This window comes from Budorcas taxicolor, chromosome 22 (genome assembly GCF_023091745.1).
Source record: "Budorcas taxicolor isolate Tak-1 chromosome 22, Takin1.1, whole genome shotgun sequence".
Taxonomy (NCBI): domain Eukaryota; kingdom Metazoa; phylum Chordata; class Mammalia; order Artiodactyla; family Bovidae; genus Budorcas; species Budorcas taxicolor.
In genome coordinates this window covers 40,671,628-40,692,505 of record NC_068931.1, presented here as the reverse complement: position 1 = coordinate 40,692,505, position 20,878 = coordinate 40,671,628, and the positions used below count along the sequence as shown (strand labels likewise).

Sequence of the window (20,878 nt, the reverse complement as noted above, 5' to 3'; positions counted from 1 at the left end):
GGACTGCAAGTTGTTTGTGGGTAACTCTGGGGCTCGCTCAGTGGGCCAGAGCCAAGCCTCTTCACACGTGTGTCCTAGGCCTGCCAGCACAACACCGCTGGGGACCACTGCGAGCGCTGTCTGCCCGGCTTCTATGGGCTGCCTTCCCGAGGAACCCCCGGGGACTGCCAGCCCTGTGCTTGCCCGCTCTCCACGGCCTCCAACAAGTAAGCCCGGCCCCTCCACCAGCCAGTCCTGCCCCAAGGGGCCAGGGTCCCCATCCAGACCCGCACTGATGTCTTCAGAGCAAGACCTGTGTGCAATGAGAGTGTGAATTTGCCCCCTGGTAATTAATTGGGACTCAAGATGGAGGAAAAGACTCTGTCTTTTAAGAAAAGCTTGACGTATTGAAGTATATAAGGCAAGTTGTGTGGTGGCAAGGACATTTGCCTGCCCTTTTTCCTCTTGGTCTAATGTTGATCATCACTTCCTTCAGTGTTGTGTGCCTACCAGTGGGCTAGGAAGTAGAGGGGGACATGGATATGAATAAAACTTGTTCCTGGGCTTCAGGAGTATTTGAGCTAATGACCAAAATACGTAAATATGAGGCTTATTGGGAATGAACTGAATTCATTAAGTTGATTCAACAAATCTGTATTGAGTGCCTGGTATATGCTGGGCATCATGGTAGGTGTCCTGAGCGTCAGAGTGTTCAGCCGTGGCTGCCGGCGCCATGGCATCCACTGTGTGATCATGAGGACAGGGGAAGTATGTCTGCTCTGCAGGGGGCATCTACCAGGGGTGATGCCCTGAGGAACCTCTCAATCTGAGACTTGAAGGAGGAGAGGAAATTGGAAGTGAACTTGCTCTTGGCCAGTGTGGGCAGCTCTGAGGCAGGCAGCCAGCCCCAGGGACTGGAGGAGAGGAACTTGGCTTGAGCATCAGAGCCGGCCTCCTGGAGGAGACCGCTGAGGAGGGCATTGAGGATGAGCCGGTGAGCCCAGACAGAGTGGGGAGAAACGCAGCCCAGGCGAAGGGACAAACAGGGAGTGTCTAGTGCCCACTGGGTGGGCTGTGTGACTGGGAGCCTTCGTTTCTGGGCTAAGGAGTGAGGATCCAGTGAAGGTGTGTAAGGATAGGAGGGGTGGAAGCCAAGCATTTCAGTATTTAGGAGTTCTGCACCATCCACTGGAGAACTGCCTTCATCTCTGCCGTTTTGTCAGTTTCAGCCCCACCTGCCACCTGGATGATGGGGACGAAGTGGTGTGTGACCAGTGTGCCCCAGGATACACGGGGGATTGGTGCGAGAGGTACTCCTTTACTCAGCCGGTTTCCAAACATGTTTACAATGTGTTTGTTTTTAAATGTGTAGTTACGTGTGGCTTTAGAGTTTTTGGTATGTAATTATATTTTATAGACTCAGAGAGAGAAGCCAGTCAATCAATTAAAAAATTAATGTTGAAAGTCCATGGGAATACTTTGATCTCTCTGAGCTAACCTGAGTTCTCATCAGTAGCAGTGGGAAACAGCCAGGAGTTCATACGTCTGTTCACACGTTTGAATGTTCTTTTACTCTGGATAATTCCACAAGTGAGAGCTAATTTGATTTAAGTGTCTCCTGGCGCCTGGAGGCCAGGGGCTGTCTTTCCCGTGTGAGTCTTGGTGCCAAGTCTGGCTGGTCTCCATGGGAGGTGGCCTTCCTGAATGGTGGGATGTGGGTTGAGTTGCCCGGGCCCAGAGCCTGTCCCAGGAGATTGTTGGCTTATTTGGACGCACTCCCCATGTTTCACAATGAGTGATGGGGTCTGTGAATGCCTGAACTGGGAGCCGCATTCCTCTCCCAGTAAATCTTAGGTGAAGAGTCAGTCTGATTGATTAATCACTCAGAGAGTCCCTGGATGGTGGGGTACAGTCTATAGTAATTGCATTTGTGCGCATCTCTCTCTCCATCTTTTATACAGATGTGCAGACGGTTACTATGGAAACCCAACAGTACCTGGAGACTCCTGCGTCCCATGTAACTGCAGTGGCAACGTCGACTTCTTGCAGCCTGGAAGCTGTGATTCCGTCACCGGAGAATGCCTGCGATGCCTTGGGAACACTGACGGCCCTCACTGTGAGAGGTGTGCTGACGGTTTCTATGGGGATGCGGTGACGGCGAAGAACTGCCATGGTGAGTGTGTGGGCTGTTGCAGTTGGGTCCACAGCTTACCGCCTTGTGGAGACTCCACTCATCTTGTGCTCAGTTGCTAAATCATTTTGGACTCTCTTTTTGACCCCATGGACTGTAGCCCACCCGGCTCCTCTGTCCATGGGATTTCTCAGGCAAGAATACTGGAGTGGGTTGCCAGTTCCTCCTTCAGGGAATCTTCTTGACCCAGGGATTGAACTTGAGTCTCCTGCATTGGCAAGTGGATTCTCTACCCCTGAGCCACTGGGGAAACTCCTCCATCCATCTACCTACCATCAAACAGTGCTTGGCCCAGGAGGTCACTTGACCCCATCTGCACTGGGTTAGCTCGCTTAGTTACTCCAAACGGAGGTCAAGTGACCTAGAAAACACACAGCCTCCCATTTCAGGAAGAAGTGGTACTCCACAGAGTGCTGGCACTGCTCCCAGGGACTGAGGAGGTGAAGGAAGCCTGTCCTGTTAGGTAGATGCTAAGGGCTTCTTGAGACAGAGGGGATTTCAACATGTGAAATAGGAAATGGGGAGACCCTAGCCCCACATCTCAGTGGTCTTTGCCTGAGCTGCTGACTCCATGTTGCTCTGCAGGGCTCAGCTCAGACCCTTGAAATGACAGACCATGCAGGATCAGTTACTGAGAAAAGCAAATTTCAAATTCCCAGGATAACAAACATATAGCCTTAAGGCTGATACAGCTCTCAGTTTTATTTTTTGCATGGTTCTTAAAAAAAGAATGAAAGAGTAAAAATTGCAGTGATACGTTGTTTTGATGCACGCGTGCTAAGTTGCTTCAGTCGTGTCTGACTCAGTGTGACCTGTAGACTGTAGCCCTCCAGGCTCCGTCTGTCCATGGGATTCTCCAGGCAAGAATACTGGAGTGGGTTGCCATGCCCTCCTGCAGGGGATCCTCCCCACACAGGGATTGAACCCATGTCTCTTATGTCACCTACATTGGCAGGCGGGTTCTTTACCACTATCACTGCCTTTTTGATAGTGAAGTCACTCAGTCGTGTCTGACTCTTTGTGATCCCATGGACTGTAGTCTGTCAGGCTCTTCTGTCCATGGGATTTTCCAGGCAAGAATACTGGAGTGGGTTGCCATTTCCTTCTCCAGGGGATCTTCCCGACCCAGGGATTGAACCCGGGTCTCCTGCAGACAGACTGTTTACCATCTTGAGCCACCAGGGAAGCCCCTTTTGATGATTTCACCTTTTTGATGATTTCCTATAAATGCTGAAGCCCCACTATGCTATTACAATGTATAGACACAAGAGGGAGCCAGTGATACAGAAAAGATGCTGCCTAGGAGGACAAGAAATGAACAAGGTGTTAATCGCCCTGGGCTTAGGAGCCTGACGTTCAGCATCTTGATTGATTATCATAAGAGATGATAATTATCATGATTATGATAACCTGTGATTGTGTAAAGCTTCAGAGTTTACCGAATGCCTTCACCGTTCTCCTGGCTTTTCTTTTCGTGCTTATTGCAAACCTTGATGACAGTTCATTTGTCACTTATTGCATGTCTGTGACTTCCCAGGCACTATGCTAAGTATTGTGATGGGAGACGGAACTTTATCAGACTTGAAAATCCCAAGTCTAGTAGGGAGCTATACAGGATGGTGTATCAGGAAAGCACATGTGTGGGTTCAGGGCTTTAGGGTCTGAATAACACAGGGTAGCATCCAGGGTTACATGGTCACCAAGCAGCCATGTGATATTAGGCAAATTTATTAACCTCTCCTAGCTGCTGTTTCCTCATGCGTAAAATGGACATAAGTATATGTGTATACTAGGCCTTTCTGAAAAATAAATGGGATAATAAATTTAAAGTTCTAAACAGTAAATAAATGGTAGCAATTATAATTGTTAGCAATAAGAGCAGTAATTTTTATTATTTTTCTGTATCAATAGTGTCCACTATAAATGCAAGCCATGCATGTAATTCAAAAATTTCTAGTAGCCACCTTTTAAAAATTATTAAAAAATTAGATGAAATACATGTTAATAACACATTTAACTCAGTATATAGAAAATGTTATTTTATCCATGTAATCAAATTTTCAAAGTGCTAATGAGATGATTGCTTTCTTTTTTTTAATAATGAGTCTTCAAAATTCAGTGCATCTTTTATAGCCTATCCTAATTAGTACGGGCTTCCTAAGTGACTCAGTGGTAAAGAATCGGCCTGCAATGCAGGAGGCACAGGAGACCCGGGTTCAATCCCTTGGTAGGAAAGACCCCCTGGAGAAGGAAATGACAGCCCACTCCAGTATTCTTGCCTGGGAAATCCCATGGACAGAGGAGCCTGGTGGGCTACAGTCCATGGGGTTGCAGAAGAGTCTGACACAACTTAGTGACTAAACAACAACAATAATAAGGATGCTACATTTTCATCAGAAGTACTTGATCTACATTTAGGTTACATAAAATTTAGTGTTGAAGAAGGGGATTCATACACCCAAGTTTTTCAAACACATTTAGAAGTTTTCCTCTATGTACATCCAGCCTGACACAGCTGTGTGATCTATGGTAAATTATATCATCTTTCTAAGTCTTAGATTTCTCACCAAGTAGAAAAACAGATTTTTCACCAAATAGAAAAATGTTAGTGCTCCCCATCTGTGTTTGTTATGAAGGTTAATTCACTTATTCCACATTTTGACTATAATGTGACAGACACAAGCTGACGGGTGTGTGCCCTGCAAAGCCTGCCACACACAGTGTGCGTGGGCCTGAGATATTTTGTGACGTTTTTCTTACATGATTATGCCATCGGACAGAGAGTGTACATTTTCTAAGCCCAAGCATTCCTGAATGGTGCATATCCTGGGATATCTATCAGTGAACATATTACAAACCTTAAATGAAGTGCATGTTGACAGCTGTGGTGTGAATATCAATTAAACCTTTCTTGGACTCATTAAATTGCATCATTTTGAGAAGGTGGGGGACTTTGTAGCTTTAAACATCAATATTCTGGCTGGAGAGGAAACTGAAACCTCAGGCCTCACGGCCTGAGTCAAAGGACTCAGGTCTTCGAATAAGAAATATTTCATTAAATCATGAACTATAATATTAATTATCTACATGGCTATAATTCAACTTAAAATATTTGTATATGATTGGAATGAGCAAATGGCTAAATCGATTTTGAAATCTTTGCATGTTTTTTATGAAGATTGGTTGATTTACCTTGGCAGCTCATTTTAAAAATTTCAAGGGATTCATGAAATTGGTGAAGCTCATTTGCAGATTATTACCTTAATAGTTTCAGTACATTTTTTTCTCTATGATGGTTCCTTCCACCAACCTTATGTTGGCTCTTTCAGAAAAAGTGTAAATTTTTAAAGTTACTGCAAAGCAATCATTTTGTTCTCATTTTCCGGTTTGAAACATGAATGTGTAAGATTTCTCCTTTGGGGATTAAGCGATTATATAAGAGCCATATCCAGAAATAGGCACAAATATGTCTTCTGTGTGTGTTAGCCTGTGAATGTCATGGCCAAGGCTCCCTTTCTGCCGTCTGCCACCCGGAAACTGGACTCTGTGAGTGCAAACCATACGTGACCGGACAACGATGTGACCAGTGCTTGGTAAGATGCCTCCAGGTCCTCGCGTACAGTTCATGTGTGCGTCAGTGTTGACGTCTGGAACTGGTTCAGATGAAATGGGATTACGACTGCCAGAAAGAGTGGGTGCCTGCAGCACGGTGGCGGGAGCAGCTGTGTGTCCCGGTCTGGAGAGTGTGTATCAGTTCCGAGGGTGGTGGGATGATGTCACGAGTCCTTTGTGAGCTTGGGACACTTGCAGGTGCTGATTTGGAAATGTTCTAGGAGGTACTTTTGTTTTTGCCATTCAATCCCTAAGTCATGTCCGACTCTTTGCCATCCCATGGACAGCAGCATGCCAGGCTCCTCTGTCCTCTGCTATCTCCTGGAGTTTGCTCAAACTCATGTCCATCAAGTCGGTGGTTAGTAGGTTGCTGCTACTGCTAAGTTGCTTCGGTCATGTCTGACTTTGTGCAACCCCATGGATATCAGCCCACCAGGCTCCTCTGTCCTTGGGATTCTCCAGGCAAGAATACTGGAGTGGGTTGCCATTTCCTTCTCCAATGCATGCATGCATGCTAAGTCACTTCAGTCGTGTCTGACTCTGTGCGACCCCATGGACAGCAGCCCACCAGGCTCCTCTGTCCACAGAATTCTCCAGGCAAGAGTACTGGAGTGGGTTGCCATTTCCTTCTCCATTAGTAGGTACTAATCATTGACTGAAATCTGTTCTGTCTTCCTCTGCTCTGCCCCCATGAAACAGTACGGCTACTACGGGCTGGACTCGGGGCTCGGATGCCTGCTGTGTAACTGCAGTGCCGGCTCCCTGTCGGATGACTGCACGCCGGAAGGCCAGTGTCTCTGCGTCCCGGGTGTGGCCGGGGAGAAGTGCGACAGGTGTGCCCGTGGCTTCTATGCCTACCAGGACGGCGGCTGTACACGTAAGTGCTGGGATTCAGCGTTTTAGACTTCCATGTATTGCCTAAACTTTTCTTGGAACTCTCCTTCGACTTCGGACTAATTCTGTTAAGTTCCTTTATGTTTTTTCTTCATATGTAGGATGTCATTCCCTTTTTCTGTTTCCAGATCCCTGTTCTGGGAAGTCCATAAGCCTTGGTCAGGCTGTACTAACTGTGTGAGCTTAGGCTAATGACTTGTAGCTTTGGTCTCCTCTTGCGTAAAGTGGGGGAGCCGATTAGACTCCATCCAGAAGTTACTGTCAAGGTGGTACTTAGAGTTCTTGGCATAGTGACTGGCACACAGAGGCTCAGTAGGCCTTGGCTGTCTGCTCTCCCCACCTGTGGAGGCCTTGCCTGGCCTTCTCTCTGTTTCTCCCCTGCCTCCTGATCATCTCTCGTGCAACAGCCTCTCTTCAACAAGGAGGAGCCTCCACCTCTCATGAGACATGGTGGGGTCCTGGGGACCATGAGGTCTCTTCAGGAACTGCAGGAGTGGTTGCGATTATTAACACAGGCAGACACTGCAGCAGAGGCATCTTGACTCCTTTGCTTGACCTGACGGTCCTGATCCCTAATAGGACCCCGTATCTCTCTCGTAGCCTGCGACTGCGCTCACACCCAGAACACCTGTGACCCAGAGACCGGGCAGTGTGTGTGCCCGCCTCACACGCGGGGTGCAGTGTGCGAGGAGTGTGCAGACGGACACTGGGGCCACGACCCAGAGCTCGGATGCCAGGTGCGTGTGGCCACCTGCATGTTTTCCCTGCTGAGAACCGCTTTGCTGTGTCAGGTTTCATCCTGTTTCTTTTATCTGTGTGCTTAATTTTAACCTGTTGAGTGGCTTCATGGTTTCTAGTCATAACTCAGCACCCATGGTGGGAATCTAAGTGGAAGAAATGACAACCTTAAAACACAATATTCTAAATTTTCTTCAAGAGCCTGCCTTTGAGAAATTGATAGGTTAGTAGATCAAAATCTTATTTTACTGCCTTTTAAATATATTCTGCAATATACGCTGTCTTCCAGGAGAAGGACATAAAGTGCTTTCCTGGGGCGGGGCACATATGTCCCATCTTCCGTGGTTCTATTTTTCTGTGTTTACTTTTGTCTGTTAAAAGTAGAGTTTGCATTTTGAAAATAAAGGGAACATTACTCATCTTCTAACATGATTTTGCTGGACTGCTTTGACCTACTAAGTAGATTGAATTTCAGTCCACAACTGTGGCCCAGCACGCAGGGGTTTGACGATGTCCGGCAATATGGGTCCTGTCTCTTGATGGCTTGTGTCGTGAGTCCAAAAAGCAGTAGTGAGAGAGGTCCGTTTGCTTGTATGGTTTCTCCAGGTTTTCTGTCGTCCCTGTATGTACACTATGTACACATTATGAAATGTAAAAGCCACCTTTTGATTTATTTCACTGTTTTCTCTTCCAGGCCTGTAATTGCAGCAGTGTGGGGTCAGCCAGCCAGCAGTGTGATGTAGTCACTGGCCACTGCCCCTGTAAGCCTGCATTCGGTGAACGGGCCTGCGACCAGTGCTCCCCAGGGTACAAAGGCTTCCCCAACTGCGTGGCCTGTGACTGTGACCCGAGGGGGACCCTGGCCGACACCTGTGACCAGGAGCAGGGTCTCTGCAGCTGTGCCCAGGAAACCGGAGCCTGCTCTTGCAAGGTGCTGGCCTCGACCCCACTTCCTTTCCACCCTCTCACTCGTCATCATGACTTCGGGGCTTTCACTATTTAAATAAGCACCTGGCTTCTAGATGCTTCTCTTAATGAGTTTGCACCGCCTTCTGGGTCTGAGGTTAAATTCTGTGTGTGCTCTTCTAGAGTGATGGATGATGCTTTAGATGGAATTTGTACAGTTTATTACAAGTGTCAGATGATGGAACTGATTTGAAAAACACGCCACGTTTTCTATCATGTGTCCCAGTTGGCTGAGTAGCCAATCTGTCTTGAATATACAGGTAAAATAGATAACAGGGCTTCAGGAAAATGTGTGGTTGTACAGCTGGTAAGTAACTATTCTCTTGTGCCTGCTGGGCAGACTGGAGGAAATTTGCATAGATTATTCTCCCAGGAGATTAGATTTCAACATCATACCTAACTCTGTATTTTCATTCGTTTTCCCACTGTGCTTTGTTACTAGAAGGTCCTTGACCACTTTCTCTGGTCCTTTCCTTGGGCCCCGGAGATGGAAGCCTGGTCCTGGGCTGATTGGTGGTGGGGGATGAGGGAGGGGAAACTCGAGTGGGTCGGGGGTGATGGGATCCTCAGTGGATGTGTGCTTGGTTCCCCGCATCTGTGGTCTCAGTTCTCACCACAGACGGCCAGTGCAGGAGAACCGGCTCAAGGCTCTTCACCTGACTGCTCACCAGTCCCCTGGGGACTCACTCCAGGAGGATCCGGGCCCCGTCCTGGAGACTCACTAGGGTGTCTGCATTTTCCTGAAGCTTCTGAGATGATTCAGATGATTAGCTGAGCTTGGGAATCACTGAGTCTGAGAGAACTGATGCTCAGAGAGGTTGAGGAGCCAACCTAAGAAGCAGCTGGTTCATCCGTGCCTGTTCATCCAGAATGGTTTCTGTGTTTGATTCCATTTCTGTTTGTTCAGAAACCGTGTCTCCTTTTCTCAAGTAGAAGTGAGTCTATCGCTTTGTCCCCTTTAGGAAAATGTCGCTGGTCCTCAGTGCGGTGAGTGCCGAGCTGGCACCTTTGCTCTGGACGAGGCGGACCCTCGGGGATGCACGCCCTGCTTCTGCTTCGGGCTGTCACAGCTGTGCTCGGAGGCCGAGGGCTACGTGAGGACGCCGGTGAGTCACACGCTCATTAAGCGTTCTGTTTTTGACTCTCTATCCTCGGGAGCTGGGTGCAGGTGGGAGAGACAGTTAAGTACTTGTGTTGCATTTTCCTCTTACTGGGTCAGAAATTCTAGGAAGCTAATTTGAGATCATTAAGAATCAGAACTCCAGGATTTCCCTGGTGGTCCAGTGGCTAAAGACTCCGAGCGCTCAATGCAGGGGGCCAGGTTTGATCCATGGTCAGGGAACTAAATCCTGCATGCCACAGTAAATATTCCACGAGCTGCAATTAAGACCTGTGAGGCCTAAAAAATAAAAGACTCAGAGCCCTGCCTCTGCCGTCCAGGAAATAAATGGAGCAGGAACGAAGACGTTGGTGTCGCTCTGTGCTAACCTACCCACAGCTTTAGTCGGAAGAAGAAGTTGCAGTATGTCAGCGGTCTCCTTCGTATAGCTGAACATTGCCCAGTATAGCACTTTCGGTTCATTTTAGTCCAGCTGTTTAAGTTTAAAAGAAAAGCCTTTCTTACTCCTGTTTGAGTAATGAAGCCATCTGACCTGAAACAGCAAAGCCTCTGACAGTCCGAGGTGCAGAGTTCATTCACGTTCTGAAGTGGCTTGTCCTCCCCTCCCTGACTAGGTGACGCTGGGCTCAGATCAGCCTCTCCTGCGTGTGGTTTCTCAGAGTAACCTCAAGGGCACGACCGAGGGGGTGTACTACCAGGCCCCTGATTTCCTGCTGGACGCCGTGACCGTCAGGCAGCAGGTCCACGCGGAGCCGTTTTACTGGCGGCTGCCTGGGCAGTTTCAGGGAGACCAGGTGAGACAAACACCCAGCCTAGAGCCCCGTCCACCTTTCCTGGGGGCAGAGGTGCCCGTGGAAGTCACAAGGGCCTGGGCTGGCCTATTCCTAACTGGAGTGGGCATTAGTCTTCTCTTCTGCGAGGGGATGGAGTGGTAACACTTAGAAAACGTCCTCCAGATGAATGGGTCTTTGCCTGTGATGCAGGAGACCCTGGTTCAATCCCTGCATCAGGAGGATCCCCTGGAGAAGGGAATGGCTGCCCATTCCAGTATTCTTGCCTGCAGAATCTCCATGGACAGAAGAGTCTGGCAGGCTATAGTCCCTAGGGTCATAAACGACTTACCACACACACATATCAATTTTTAAAAGTCTTTTCAGGTGAAAGTCATATTCTTTTTCTCCTTTTTAAAGCAATCACTCAACAAACTTTTTTGTTTTTTTTTTTACTAATAGAGGCTCAATACAAGGCCTAGGAGGGTCTTCTCAAGAATTTGTCACCTATTTGGGGGGAAGAAAAGAAAACTGAAGACCTTGTTTGCATTTTTGCTTATATAAATACATGAGTCTATGTGTGAATTCATCCTGATTTTTGAAACTTGGAAACGTGTTCTCCAATGGTTATAGTCATGTTTAATTCAAAGGAGCTTGAGAATCATTAGAATGATTATCATGTTACTTTGTTACTTTGGAGCTCACCTTTGTTGGCATCATCAAGAGAAGACACTGGGAGGTGATGGGTTTGACTGTGACTTTGATGGTGGTGGTGGTGGTTTCAAAGGTGTACTTATTCCCAGCCCATCAACTTGTATTCAATACATAAATGCAGCTTTTTACAGCCAAACACACCTTTATAAAGTGGCTTGTAAAACTTTTAAAGGATTGCATACTTAAGAACTACAGCTTATATCAACTTAAGAATCCGGAACTAAGTAGAATTAGAAGGAAGCACATGTCAAATAACATATTACACTCACATGATGTATTTTTAAGAGACAAGATTTCCTTCAAATGGCAGCAGGCTTATGCTGAAATATCTTTAAACCAAGGCTATGTCAGAGACGTAAACACTTCTTTCCGACAGCTCCTGGCCTACGGCGGCACACTGCGCTACAGCGTGGCCTTCTATGCTTCTGATGGGATCGGCACCTCCAACCTGGAACCTCAGGTGCTCATCAAAGGAGGCCGGACCAGGAAGCAGGTCATCTACGTGGACGCGCCAGCCCCCGAGAACGGAGTGAGGCAGGAGCAGGAAGTGGGGATGAAAGAGGTGAGTGAGCGCTCTTTCCACATTACACTCTTTGGGCTGGGAACTCTGCATGTAATGAAATCATGAAGCTGCTGTAAATAAGAGAGAGTGAAGGAGAAGGCTTTGGGTCAAAATTCCAATGGGTTTAGCAAGGTTTCTAAAAGGATTCAAATTTCTATTCTCAAGAAATGCATATGAGGCTTATGTTAATTTAGTGCGAATGCAGCTTAAATCCTTTATCTGAACACAAGAGTCTCAGCCGTATGAGTATAATGGTTCTGGGTTTTTGGATGCCCTTGAATTTGGGACGTGTGTGTTCCTTCCTCCAGGAGAGGTTTACTGATTGTTCTCTGTGTGGCTGGCCCCAGCGAAGGTGTTATGAGGTCGTTGATAAATGAGGTGGTGGGACTACTGCGCCCAGCAAGTGACAGGAGAGCTTCCATAGTTAAATTTAGGGTCACGCACAGCAAGAGCTGGGCTTACTACTGGAGAAATCTCTAAAGAACTTTAGTTCATGTGCCTCTGTGGATCTGTACCCTAACTTTAGTTGAATGTGCTTCTCATCTGCAGAATTTTTGGAAGTATTTTAACTCTGTTTCTGAAGAACCTGTCACACGCTCAGATTTTATGTCTGTTCTTAGCAACATTGAGTACATCCTCATCAAAGCCTCTTATGGCCAAGGATTACAGCAAAGCAGGTACTTGGAAATTTCTAGAAGTTTTAATATATCTTTCTTATTTGAAAGCATACCTTAAGGACTTGGCTCACTTCATCTGCCATTACCCCATATTGTTAATATATATATTTCTGTTCCTCACCAAAATCTTATTAAATATTAATATTATCATGAAGTACGTGAAAATGACATAGATTGTCCATCTCCTATAGTAATGTGGAGATAACTTGTAAGTACATGAGGATGATACCTTCCATAGAAACAGCAAAACAGTTCTACCGTTTTCTGCCCTTCAGCTGCAAGGCCCATTGTTTGTCGCAGTGCGTCGAGAATGCCATCCCTTGCTCATTTAGTGTCATGAACTTATCCCCTAAAGAAAGCCACCTAAGCTATGGCCAGGCTAGCACTTCGAGGTCTTGCAGGTGTGTTCTCTCTAACATGGTTCTTAAGTTCTGAAAATCTGGCCAAGGACTTTCCCTGTGGAATGACTAATGTGCTTTTTGTGTGTTTTTACCCATTTCCTTTATAACTGTGAACGGGAATGACCCTCCACCCGGCAGGAAAGTTCTGGTTTTCTAGGTGCGCCAACATGATTGTGTAATGTGCTGTTTCTGAAAACTCTCTTTGTAAATATTAGTGCCTGCTTTCACACTTCTTAACCCAACGGTTTCACAGAATCTCAAATATTTCAATGGCGGTCGGCAGAAAGGCGGAAGAGTCACACGCAGGCAGGGAGGTGGCCCTCCTGTTAGAGAAGTGTGTCTGTCCTCCTGGCATGGCTGGACTCTCGTGTCAGGTAGGAGATGGTGGTTGAAACCTGGTTTCTGGTTCGGGGTTGAAATATGCTTGTTACAGCAGCTCTGAGTGATGAGTAGTGCTGTGCGTTTCTGTTATGCCGTTTTTCTTCCCTTTTAAAAATTACTTGTGGTAGAATAGGTGTTTATCATCTTGCCTATTTCTAAAGTGTGCAGTTGAGTAGTGGGTGGGTCAGTTCACTCAGGCCGCTGTACAACCAACCTTCAGAATTCTTCATCTTTTAAAACTGAAACTCTGTACCCATTAAACACTTACCCCTATGCCCACCCCCAGACTCACCCTTCTACTTTCTGTCTTATGAAACTGCTACTCTAGGCCCTTCATATAAGTGGAGTCATGCAGTATTTATCTTTTGGTGACTGGCCAATTTCACAGGGCATGATGCCCTCAAGATTCATCTATGTTGTAGGCTGTGTCAGAATCTGCTTCCTTCTTCTTAAGATTGAATCACATTCCACTGGATGGATGGACCACATTGTGTTTATCCATCCATCCATTAGTGGACATTTGAGTTGCTTTCATGTTTGGCTATTGTCAATAATGCTGCTACAAACATGAGTGTACAAATCCAAGACCCTGGATTCAGGTCTTTGGGGTTTATACCCAGAAGCAGAATTGCTGGATCATGCAATAACTCTAGCTTTTTGATGACCCACCACACTAACCATCATACTGCTTTCCTTAGTGACACACTTTTCTCTGTTCCCACCAGCAAAGCAGCAGCGTTCCAGTTTCCCCACCTCCCCGCCAACACTTACTATTTCCTGGGTTATTTTTTTTTGTTATTTTTTTTTTGATAGTAACCATGTGAGCTGGCATCTCATGGTGGTTTTGATTTGCACGTCCATGATGATTAGTGACGCTGAGCATCTTCTCACGTGCCAGTCACCTATGCTTCTTCTCTGGAGAAATGTGTGTTCAAATCCTCTGCCCATTTCTTAATTGGGTTTTTTGTTTTTTTGTTCACTTCCTTCCCTTTTGCTTCCCTCCAGGACTGCGCACCTGGTTACCACAGAGGGAAGCTTCCGGAAGGTGATGGCAGGAGAGCACGCCCTCTGCTGGCCCCGTGTGTGCCCTGCAATTGCAACAACCACAGTGACACCTGTGACCCGGAAACTGGGAAGTGTCTGGTATGCTGGTTTGTGTGGGTGCTTGCCTGACACTCAAAATTACAGCGGGCACTGGTTGTCTACTTTTCTGGTTGGAGATCACACCAGTTCCTTGATTTATAGTATTTAAATTTAGCTAAATGTAAGGTATACAAATATTTCCTTCAGAAAGGTCTAGCTAAGTGGCCTGACATTTTTGGTGGGAATTCTTTTATAAATTCTTTGAATTTATTTATGGGTAGCAATTTGGAAATGAGTTAAGTGTCTCTTGTTTTTACCTGCAGTAGAGGTAGTACATGAGAACTTGCTGTCATAGAATCTGAAGGGTCACCTGGACGTTTATAGATGAGTGAAGGCCAAAGTTGAAAATGTATTTCTCTGTGTAAGGTATTGCTCTCTCCTTGCCTTTGTTAAAAAGTACATGTTTTCCTGGAGGTCTTAGTATGCATTTGCTTCCTGGCTCTTTCCCCCTAGACCATCAGTGACATAAGGAGAGCTCTGACCACTGAAAAGGACCAAGAGCCTCAGACAGAAGGCTCGTGACCTTGACTGAAGACAAACTCTTGTGTCCAGGGTTTTGCTTTAGCCAATAAGATCTTATTGATAACACAGAATAATCTGATATTTTTTCCTTACTTCTGAAACCTCATTCTTTATGATAACTCATGTGGGAACATTGATTCCCTGTCTAAATTGTGCCAAGACTGACTTGATGCAGACGAAATAGCTCATTCAAGGAAAATGAGCTGCCCACCAAGACACACCAAAGCCTCCTAGATCCTGGCTGTAGCCTCATCACAGGAACCAGGGCTCCCACAGCAGATCTGTCTTCCTCTTCTTTTATTCGGAAGTGTCTTTCATATGCAGAATTTAAAGGCAGTCTCCCCTGGGAAAACTGTTAAACCATAGCCATGCACAGGTGAATTTAAAAGCTGAAATGCTGCATGGATTTCCTCAGTTAAAAAGATGTGTGTTCACCTTTGCTGACTCCGTTAGATATCTGGGATTAAAGAATTGTTCCAGTCATTCAAGGTAAAATGAAGATGCAGATAGCTACAACACTATTAAAAAATTTATTCATTCTAATCAGTTCATGCCCCAGGCAAAAGTAAAGTCCTAATACCGAAAACGAGAAAATCTCATTTAAGGATTTAAAGAGAATTGATTTCAGGCAACTTCAGGCAAGATGTAATTAGCTAGGAAGGTCCCTTGGCCCATCACAGAGACAAAGGTCATGTGGATAGTTGGGGAAATTCATGGTTCTTTCGTGATGCATCTTTCCTTGGGGCAACTAATCATTTAACAAGATTAGGTACTCCTAGGGGCACTGAATCAGAGAAGGCAGAGGCAACCCACTCCAATATTCTTGTCTGGGAAATCCCATGGGTGGAGGAGCCTGGTAGGCTATGGTCTATGGGGTCGCGAAGAGTCGGACATGACTGAGCGACTTCACTTTCACTTTTCACTTTCGTGCACTGGAGGAGGAAATGGCAACCCATTCCAGTGTTCTTGCCTGGAGAATCCCATGGATAGAGGAGCCTGGCGGGCTACAGTCCATAAGGTCACAAAGAGTCAGATGTGATTCAGTGACCCAGCAGGCACACACACGTTGGGTGAATGCAGTCTTATAATGAATGAAGGCCACAGAGCTGCCAGTGTTCAGGATTTTTAAAATATGACAAAAAATGCTCACCCTCTGTTGAGAATAAAAAAAAACTGTCAACTGATAAGAATTGGGGTGTTGCTGGGCTGTCTCCAGGTGAGAAGGTGTTCTAACAGTTTCCTATTGTTTTCTTCTCCTTTTGAAACGTGGGATCCCAGAACTGTGGCCACAACACCACTGGCGACCACTGTGACACGTGTGCCCCTGGGTACTATGGGAAGGTGACCGGCTCGGCCAGTGACTGCTCTCTGTGTACCTGTCCTCACAGCCTGCCGGCCAGGTGAGCACACAGGTGTGCCGGCGTGCCCCTGCAGCCCACCACCGAAGCTGGATTGCTTCCACGGTCAGCTTCACTTTCCAGGGTTTCCATGTGATCCATCTTAGTGGGTACTCTTCGTGTGTCCAGAAAGGCTAATTTTAAGAAAAAAGTGTTCATTCTCCCAATATTCAAAGAGAATCTTTGCAAAAACAAAGTATCTGTGTGTTAGCACTGAGTGTTAGAATGAAACTAATAAAAGAAAGGAGGTTCAGGTTTGCTTTCTTTGAAGACTAATTTTAGCCTCCAACCTCCATATACAGTGTGCCCAGAGATGAATTATTATTAATTTTATGAAGAATTCAGTTCTTATTTAATGTAAGGTGTTGGGATTAGAATGTATATATGCTGATGACTGATGAAGTTCAGAAATGTTACGTGGTGGTGAAATTTGGGCCAGGTTCCACCTTGTACACATGATGCTTGTACAGAATTATCTGAACACGTTAAAAAAACACAAACAGATTTTTAGTGGAAATTGGAATATCTGAGGGTCCTTTCTGGTTTTGATGAAAACTGTAATTCATAAATAACATTTCATTCTTGCTTAGAGTATTTGGTAAGGCATTGAACATGTATAGATCAAATACGAACTTTTGGTGTACTGAAATGAAGTTTTCCTTTTAATTTGTTTGAATTTTGTCTCTTTTGTTGTCTCCAAGCAAGTGTTGCTTGACGTTGAATGCCTAATGAGAGGCACCGTGTAAACTTCTCTTGCGAACTGTCAGGCATCTTAAGATTTATTGCTTACTATTGTTTACTCTTCTTTAACTTTTTGTATTAAATCTGTGTATAAATGTTGAATCATTAATTCCACCCCTGTCATCTGAGCTATAGGAATACTTGCAAATGTGCATAAAGATGGGCACTGCTTATGTTGTTGTTTAGTTGCTCAGCCATGTTCGACTCTTTGTGACCCCCTGGACGATAGCCTGCTAGGCTTCTCTGTCCATGGAATTCTCCAGGCAAGAATACTGGAGTGGGGTGGCATTTTCCTCTCCAGGGTATCTTTCCGACCCAGGAATGGAACCTGTGTCTCCTGCTTCACAGGTGGATTCTTTACTCCTGAGCTACGGGAAGCCTGGCATTGCTTGCACTCACAAGAAATTGGAGGTGTGGAGCTGAAATATACCTACAGGGGATTGATTAAATGTCTCAAGTGTCTTTTGGTAGACACCTAGAGTGCAATATTATACTAACACTGAGAAAAGAATAAGGCACATCTGTGTGTACAGAATTGGAGAAAAGCCGGTCAAATTATGAAATAGAATACATGATGTGATGCCATTTGGGGAAGCATTCAAATCCATATGTGTGTCCACATCCACTGCTCCATGGCTATACATGCCTGGAATGTCAGGATGGGTGTTTCACCTTTCTACTTTGCACAGTTCTGTATCTGTGTATTTTACTTCTTCAATCACAGAAGGTCCACACCATCGCCACAACCTCCCTCATGCTTGTAAATTAATAGCTACACAATTAGGAAGTGGCTGTGAGACTGTGAACAGGCCATGTGTGCTGTGCATCTGAGAGGCCCCCAGAGAGGTGCTTTTTTTCTATTCATACACATTTTGTGTTTCCACTGACATCTGTCTCTTTAGTGCTGAAGGAGGAAAAAGGTCAAAAATGAAGTGGGGCTCATAGCAACCAACTGACTCATGCTGGGAACTTCTCTTACTGGCCAGATACCCTGGCAATCTTTTTAGTGGCTTGCAGGTACCCAGCTGAGCCTCCAGTTGGTGACTTAAAAAGTGGAGGCTAAAGTGGTTAGAAAAAAGGAATACACCAGAAGCTGAAGTCCCAGAGTGAGGGCTCAGTATCCAAACGGATTGTTCAGTTTTGAGAGGCTCCATCTTATTGCTACTAAAGCTCCTCACCTGACTCCCTACCTTAGGTCCATTCACCCTTGAGCCCACCTTCACTCTCTGCTCTTTGCACACTTCTCCCCCTGGCCTTTCACTGCACTCGGGTGAATCCCCAGCACTCTTCCAGCTCACTTCTCCCTACTGGTCCCACGTTTGCTCATGGTCAGCTATAGTTCTCCAGCCACCCTTTCATCTAATTAGTCAGATAATTCACGCAAGTCTCAAACAAGCAGCTTTCGCGTTTGGTGACTAATTAGTTGTCCTCTGTAAACGGGTCTCCATCCCCTCAACACTCATGTGGTTGTCACTGGATAGGCATCAGTGAATGTCTTCTGGACCCACTTGTATTGACTACATGGTTGTTTTGCTTCTGCCCAACAGAGTTTAAGCCCTAAAAAGCTTCGCAGGTGTCCAGTTTGTAATCACTTATTTTTTAGACCAGTATCATGTACTCTTAAAAGAGTAATGAGTAAGTACCCTAAGAAAGATCTGAAGTTGTATGTCTGAAAATTCAAAACAATTCTTCTTTTCCAGCTACAGTCCCACTTGCGTCTTGGAAGGCGATCATGATTTCCGATGCAATGCCTGTTTTGTGGGTTATGAAGGACAGTATTGTGAAAGGTATGTCGTCTGCTGCTTTTATATGCACAGGACATATTTACAGAAGTGATGGGGAGTCGTTACCAGTTTGATAATGCAAAACCAGGCCTCCTGGGTAATAAGGCAGGTAAAGGCACTTCCTCGTGACCGTCTTGTCCTCCTTTGAGGGGATAGAGTGCAGAGGGAGGTGAGCAGACCCCTGTGCGCTCTGCACTTCACGGGGCAGAAGTGGTGACTGTCCTTGGGTGGCTATTCTGTGTATTCACTCACTCACTGGTGTGGACCCTGCCTTCTGTCCTCCCGTCTTCTTCTGCAGGTGCTCATCCGGTTACTATGGGAACCCTCGGATGCCAGGCGGCACTTGCCAGAGGTGTGACTGCAGCCTGCACGGCTCTGTCCACGGCGACTGTGACCGTGGGTCCGGGCAGTGCGTCTGCTGGCCGGGGGCCACAGGGCTCCGCTGCGGGGAGTGTGAACCAAGGCACATTTTGGTGGAAAGCGACTGTGTGTGTGAGTGTCACCCCTCCGAAGGGCTAAGGAGGGTTTCTTTCCTTGGATGGTTTCCTGGTGCCCAGTGGTGTCTGCAGGCTAAGCTCAAGGGCTTAGTTGCTCTGCGGCATGTGAGATCTTAGTTCCCTGACCAGGGATTGAACCTGCATCTCCTGCATTGCAAGGTGGATTCCTAACCACTGGAGCCCCAGGGAAGTCCCTAGATGTTATTACAGGATGCTATGGGCACCCGTGGGAACCCGGGCAGACTCTTTGCTGTAACTTGAACATCCTCTTTCCTGTAGCCTGTGATGATGACTGTGTGGGTGTCCTGCTGAATGACTTGGCCCACGTTGGGGATGCCATCCTGTCTGTGAACCTCACCAGCACCATCCCTCTCCCATATGGGGTTTTGTCAGACCTGGAAAGTAGAACGAAGTCTCTCCGGGTAGGTACTGTGAGTACAGAGATGGATAGAAGCGTGTGTCACAGGAAGTTGAAGAGTTGGTTGGGACCCTAGGGGTCATTCTGTCTGTCCTCCACCAGTGCGGGCGTCTCAGTCCCAGTGTCTGGTGCTGGGAGGTGCCCAGCCTTCTCCCCCTGAACCTGACCAAGAACCGCATCGTCCACACGATCACCGGTTCCACTGTGCAGCAGTGCTGACTGTTCAAGACTTGATCTGCAGATGCCTCCTGTGTATAAACCCTTCCTCTGTGCTCCTCCCGCTGCCCTGTGGAAGAAGCCAAGGTCCACTTGCCCCTGTTGATAATAGGTCTTTGGACAGAAAGCAGCTCTGTTAATACAAACAGAAAATGAATTGAGACGGCATTGTCTTTAATGTGGTGAATGAAGAGCCACTGTTTTCCATCAATGTATTATTCTTAACTGGAGTTGCAGGGCACAAAGGTACCTCCTCCCTTGAAAACTATATAAAAATCTCAGGGGATAAATCATAATCTTATGTTTAGTTAAAATCTGTGTTTTTGATCTGGGTCCAAAAGACGATGGGAAGGTAAGAAACTGACTTGCTAGACAGCATTTTTTATTCTAATTGGGGGAAAAAAATGAATCTAAATTTGGCTCAAACCCTATACTTTAGAATGTGAGGTATTTAATTCACCGTGTCATGCCATAATGCCGATGTGTGTTTGTGTGTGCAATCCAGCTGCTTCAATGATCCACTCTTGTTAATATTGGTCCTTTATAGATTTAATGGAGTTAAGGTTAGGAAACTGTAAGAGGTGTTTCTATGTTATTTTTCCTGAAATGGAACAAAATGTTTTCAGAGATAAGGGGGGAGAAAAAGAAAGAAACAAATGTTGAAATTTCTTTTCCACTCACCAGAGACACAGTCAATAAATACTACCTTCTGTCAGTTTGGTTTCCAACTGTACGACTATATTTTTTACCACGTGAGATGAATACTTGATTTCAGCTTTAACTCTTAAGTGATTTGCTCCCATTTAAAGCACTTTGTCAGCTCCTTTGTATGACTTTTTATGTTTATATAAAGTATTCAGGAGCTTGAGATTGTGAACCCTCAACTATTTCTTGTTTCCACTGTTGACCTACATAGCGACTTGGGCAGGTTAATAATTGTCCTGACCATAGACAGTAATCTCGCCCCTTCACAGGTTGTTATAAGGTCGGAGTAGCGTCACACAGATAAAGAAATTAGAGGAGTGTAGGCATAAATTAAGTACTTAATTGTTGTAATTATAAAGGCTCTTCTTTGCTTAATACTTTTGTATTTTAGCTTAGTAAGCTTTTTTTTTTAGGTGTTAGCAATTACAATTAAAATTTATGTGATTCTGC

General features: G+C 45.9%; 1 protein-coding gene across 1 annotated transcript in view; it reads left to right on the top strand.

The window, feature by feature from the left end:
- LAMA1 (laminin subunit alpha 1) overlaps positions 1-20,878 on the top strand; it is a 125,449-nt gene that overhangs the window by 64,825 nt on the left and 39,746 nt on the right. Inside the window, exons 17-33 of the mRNA XM_052660378.1 lie at positions 79-206; positions 1,203-1,289; positions 1,941-2,152; positions 5,657-5,763; positions 6,482-6,659; positions 7,277-7,413; positions 8,109-8,345; positions 9,343-9,486; positions 10,115-10,294; positions 11,361-11,546; positions 12,096-12,223; positions 12,878-12,998; positions 14,011-14,148; positions 15,949-16,070; positions 18,509-18,595; positions 18,891-19,084; positions 19,369-19,511. Coding sequence (XP_052516338.1) covers positions 79-206; positions 1,203-1,289; positions 1,941-2,152; positions 5,657-5,763; positions 6,482-6,659; positions 7,277-7,413; positions 8,109-8,345; positions 9,343-9,486; positions 10,115-10,294; positions 11,361-11,546; positions 12,096-12,223; positions 12,878-12,998; positions 14,011-14,148; positions 15,949-16,070; positions 18,509-18,595; positions 18,891-19,084; positions 19,369-19,511 — 2,529 coding nt within the window. The remainder of the gene's footprint in view (positions 1-78; positions 207-1,202; positions 1,290-1,940; positions 2,153-5,656; positions 5,764-6,481; positions 6,660-7,276; positions 7,414-8,108; positions 8,346-9,342; positions 9,487-10,114; positions 10,295-11,360; positions 11,547-12,095; positions 12,224-12,877; positions 12,999-14,010; positions 14,149-15,948; positions 16,071-18,508; positions 18,596-18,890; positions 19,085-19,368; positions 19,512-20,878) is intronic.